Source organism: Anthonomus grandis, chromosome 13 (genome assembly GCF_022605725.1).
Source record: "Anthonomus grandis grandis chromosome 13, icAntGran1.3, whole genome shotgun sequence".
Lineage (NCBI taxonomy): Eukaryota > Metazoa > Arthropoda > Insecta > Coleoptera > Curculionidae > Anthonomus > Anthonomus grandis.
This window is the reverse complement of record NC_065558.1, coordinates 6415389-6420469: the sequence shown is the minus strand read 5'-3', so window position 1 is coordinate 6420469 and position 5081 is coordinate 6415389. Positions and strand designations below refer to the sequence as shown.

Here is a 5081-nt window from a genome sequence, read left to right as displayed (position 1 = left end):
CGGCTGCCGTGTAGACAGCATCGCGTACCACAATGTTGCCATAGTTGTCAGGCTTAAAAACTAATTATTTTATATTTATTGTAACTTCTATATTTGTTCATTAAATACATTTACTTTACTTTATTTATTAAAGTAAATATTCTGTAATTCAATAAATATTGTCCTTAAATTAGTTGTGTAGTATATATAGGGAAGCGTGTAAACAGCATGAGGATCCGCGACGTTGCCACTACCTACTTAATTATAAACAGCAGCACCGCGGTATGATATGCTGTCTGCACGTGTATGATAGTGATATTTTGCTATATTCAGGATGGTTATTAGACACTCCCTGATTATAATAGTTCGTAGTCTAGTATTTATTTGCTTATATTAGATAATTAATATTTAATTAAATAGGCTGGTGTCCCACAATGTATTAGCCGTTCGCAAATAAAAAATATCGATTTTTTAGCGCAGCTCTACTAACAGTAAATCTCCTTCGGCCCAACAGGAAGAAGACATTGAGGTTCCGCCAATTCCCTTGCAGATGAAGAAGAAGACATTGAGGTTACGGATGATTTGTTTACATCTGTCAATTTTTTTTGTTGTGTTATCAATATTTTTATCAGTGATAACTTGCTTTTGCCACATAAGCGTTAGAATTCGTCCCTACACGTACCCCATATCGTACCGTCTTAATGTTAAAATCCGTAATTCTTATAGGGGGCCCCCTAAAAGGCACAAGGTTCCGCCCGTTGTCTTTGGACATCCCAAAACCTCTATTCCCCGTTGCCGGCTTACCGGTGATCCAGCATCATATCGAGGCCTGTTCTTCTATCAAGGAATTAAAGGAGATTTTAATCATTGGTTCCTATCCGGTAAGCCAACTGCAGCAGTTTGTGAATGATATGCAGTTACAGTACAATGTCACAATAAAATATTTGCAAGAGTTTACTGCTTTGGGAACTGCAGGGGGCTTATACCACTTCCGAGACCAAATCAGGTCCGGTAGCCCGAAGGCTTTTTTTGTGCTTAACGGGGATGTTTGCGCTGACTTTCCCTTAAGGGAATTATATGATTTCTTTGATGAAAGGTCTGCGGAATGTTTAGTTGCAGTGATGTCTACTGAGGCAACGAGACCACAGTCGCTTAACTTTGGTTGTATGGTGACAGATAAGAACACAAATGAAATCACCCATTATGTAGAAAAACCAAGTTCTTATGTATCAACTCTTATAAATTGTGGGATCTATGTATTCTCTTTAAAAATTTTTAATATTATTGGAGAAGCCTTTAATTCAAAACAAGAAGAATATTATAAAAATGGCAATGGTAATCCTAATAAGGACACAGGCTATTTACAACTGGAACAAGACATTTTAACACCCTTGGCAGGCAGTGGTAAAATGTTTGCCTTACAAACCTCAAAGTGGTGGTCCCAATTGAAAACTGCTAGTTCCGCCATTTATGCAAATAGACACTACTTGGAACTTTACAGGGAGAAACATCCGGAACGATTAGCAACAGGAAAAATGACTGAAACATGCACAATTATACCAGATGTACATATTGACCCAACAGCAGTAATCCATCCTACAGCAGTCATTGGTCCAAATGTTTCTATTGGAGCTGGGGCCCAAATTGGTGCAGGGGTAAGAATAAGAGAAAGTATCATCCTTGACACAGCTGTGATTGAAGAGAGAAGCCTGATAATCCATAGCATAATTGGAAGAAATTCCAGGGTGGGAAAATGGGCTCGGGTGGAAGGAACCCCTTGTGACCCAGATCCTAATAAGCCTTTTGCCAAAATGGAAAATCCAAGACTGTTTAACACTGATGGCAGATTAAATCCTTCTATAACTATTCTAGGATGTTCTGTAAGTGTTCCATCTGAAACTATTTTATTGAATTCTATTGTCCTTCCTAATAAGGAGTTATCCAGGAGTATAAAAAATGAAATTATTTTGTAAGGGAGCAATATAAATTGTGTCAATTATTTTAAGCACAAAGAAGGGGAATCAAGGAAGCAGTAAGGTGTAAACAGGATAGTAAAAACAATACCAAAATTGTATGTATTAAGGTTAACAATGTAATATAATGGAACAAGATTTTTAAAAATAACACATTCTTTTTTTATGACATAAGCCTGAATCCCTTTGTTCCTATAAAACAGCCAAAATTGAATAGGGATTATTAGGATCAACCAGACCATCAATGTCTGCTTCCAAATCCTCATCTTTATCCATATCAATATGCTCTAAAGTCACTGACTTTTTCTTCTTCTTTTTCCTAGGTTTCTTTATATTGCCTACAAGGTAGGTGCCACAATCAAAATCGTCCTCAACTTTACTTATTACATTTTTTATGCACTCAAGCATGCAAGGGCATTCTTTGAGGAATAATGTTAAATAATCAATGATATCAGTCCTTTTCCTCAAATTTATTGTCATGTTATAAATGAATGTCCCATCAAAAATTTGGTGAATCTCCAGTATTGGAAATGGATTGTTTAAGAGGGAATTTAAATATTTCACATGTAATAAGACACTTTGAAGTTCTGACGTTGAGTGGACCAAAGTCTTATCATATAGTCTATAGTTTCCTTTAAGTTTGGCATCCATTTGGAAAGAACTAATCATTTTATTCATAAAAACTAAACAGTCGTCGAACGAGAAGGCTTCAAAGTTAGTAAACTGGTTGTTGGTTTTAGCTTTTTCCAACTTTTCAGTGAATTTCTTGTCAAATGTCTTTGAGACTCTATGAAAACCGATCTTTTTGTCAATGTATTGTAAAATTATAAAGCACATGAGACAAGAGTATATTAATGCCTTGTCTATAGAAGTTTTTTCAATGTAATATTTAAGGCTTATTAATAAGAGATGCCATTCTACCGGAAAACTATTAAAAACTTCAAAAAACTTTTTATCTATGGAAAGTAATTCCAATAGAAGCAACTGTCTTTCCTCTTGGTTGTATTTCTGAATCTGTTCTAGGGAAGGCACAAAAACATTGGGTCTGTTTAGGGCAGTAAAATGCACCCTAATCTTTCCAGCTCTGTAGACAATTTTTAACCTTTTTTCACATTCAGGGGTAAGTATTTTAAAAATAATGTTTAAAATATCCAGGGAAATTGTGTGAGAATGTTTGAAACTGCTCACTTCTACTTGTGGTACACAGTAGTATCTACTCATTGTTACCATATCCATAAAACTTGCTGGATATTGACAGTTTCTATAGTTTTTCTTGAAAATTTCTGATAGAAAACTGCTTGGATTAGGAGTATCTTTATTGAGTACATCTTCTAGTTCAACATCTTTATTTGCTTCAATTTCACTATCGTCATTACTTGCACCAGTATCACTGATATCATCCTCATTATACTCAGCGGCTTCTAACTTATCAAAATTGACATCAACACATGAAATTGGTCCCTTGTTAATTCCAAGATAATTTAAAAGTTCACAATTCATCTCATAATAGCACTTCATTGCCTCTTGGATTTTCCTTAAAACAACTTTCCTTCTGCCATCCTTAAATCTACTTAAGACCTTCTTAATTGCCTCCTCAATGTTCTCTTCATTTTGCAGCCAAACTATAACACTTTTAATCCTTTTTTGTTGGTCACTCACAACACCGCTGCACTTTTGAATTTTTAAATTCCTAAAAAAAGGTGTAAAAAGACTTCTTTTTATATAGTCATTGCCAAGTAAAACAGCTAAAAGTGGCAAATTATTCTTATCCAGTCCCCCAAATGCTTGCAAGAAATTTTCTACCCTGTAAATCTTACAAGGGAGATAAGAATATGCAGTTCTTGTAGCATCTTTCCCCCTTTTAACCACAAGCTCAATAGTTGAAAACGGTATGTACAAACATCCAAAAATATAAAAATCTGAATCATAACTTATCACCGGACAGTCCAGAGCCCTGGCAATCCCAGCCACCTCCATATCTCCTTCAAAATCACACCTAGCAACCTTTACACCTAAACTGAGCACGATATCCACAAAAACCTCTCTAAGAAATAATGGAAACACTGATTCACTCCCTTCAGTAACAGCATTCAGTCCTTCGGCTGCTATAACCTTATTCCTCATTCTACTGAGAACAGTATTAAGTTTTCTCTTCTCATAACCTCCATCTAAGATAACATAAGGTATGATGCTACACTGTGCCAGCATGTTAAAAAACCCATGGATAACAGCGGCAAACTTATCATAATCACCCCCAAAACAATCATTGCTTCGACAGTGCCATTTGTACAAATGGGAGGCCACCCCGTTACCGTCTATAACGACATTGGTGTGGTGCAGCTCGTAGTCTTGGAGGTACAAGTGGGCTCGGTTGTTTATAAAAGTTGTGAGGCCTCGGATCCCCATTTTGTCACTCTGTGGGGTGACTTTTAAGTGAAGTTATGTCGCTCTAAATTAAAGGGATTTAGGATGGAATTTTAAATTAGTGTGTCTAAGCTTACCATGTATGTTTACGCTGCTTTGAAATATGTGTCTTATATTAAGTATAAAATATAGTATTCTAAAAACAAATATAGTACTCTAATAAATATAAGGTTAAAGGATTGTAAACAGTTAGAGAATAGATAGTGGCTAAGGTCAAATAAAGTGCAATTTTTCTTCTGTTATTTGGGTTGTGTGTTCAAGATTGGCTTTAATGTCCGCATTTAATGGAAAATAATTATTTATTGGTAATAATTTATTGTTGTATACTAGAGAAGGAAATATTTAGTTTGAGATAGAGATTGTGTTCTGGCGGCAATTTTAAACAGCAACTAATTAGTAACGTCAAAGTTGTCACTTTGACAATATGGGTGAAGTTAGCGTCCGATCGATATCCAGCAACCAGATCGAGAACGCAGCATATGTCGGTTGCCAGCGACCAATTTATAGTCCGCGCTCGCTCCTATTTAATCTTAATAATGCCCATATCTCCTGAAATTCCCAAGGGATTTTAATAATTTCTTGTCCAGATATTAACAATAAATATCTAAATCGAATTATGGTGACCAAAACCTATAAAATTTGGATAAAACTCAATAATTCATAAAATTCTGTTTGTAAAGATTTGCGACTATCTAAAATCGGTTT

At 35.5% G+C, this 5081-nt stretch overlaps 2 protein-coding genes across 2 annotated transcripts; one reads left to right on the top strand and one right to left on the bottom strand.

The window, feature by feature from the left end:
* The first annotated feature begins 543 nt into the window (after positions 1-543).
* LOC126744257 (mannose-1-phosphate guanyltransferase alpha-A) lies at positions 544-2103 on the top strand. Its single transcript, XM_050451630.1, has one exon. The coding sequence runs from the start codon at positions 681-683 to the stop codon at positions 1950-1952; it is 1272 nt and encodes a 423-aa protein (XP_050307587.1). The 5' UTR covers positions 544-680; the 3' UTR covers positions 1953-2103.
* LOC126744256 (protein asteroid-like) lies at positions 2049-4752 on the bottom strand. The gene is made up of 2 exons (XM_050451629.1): positions 4454-4752; positions 2049-4401 (listed from the first exon to the last, which is right to left on the bottom strand). The coding sequence occupies exon 2, from the start codon at positions 4356-4358 to the stop codon at positions 2145-2147; it is 2214 nt and encodes a 737-aa protein (XP_050307586.1). The 5' UTR covers positions 4359-4401; positions 4454-4752; the 3' UTR covers positions 2049-2144.
* Positions 4753-5081: the final 329 nt, after the last annotated feature.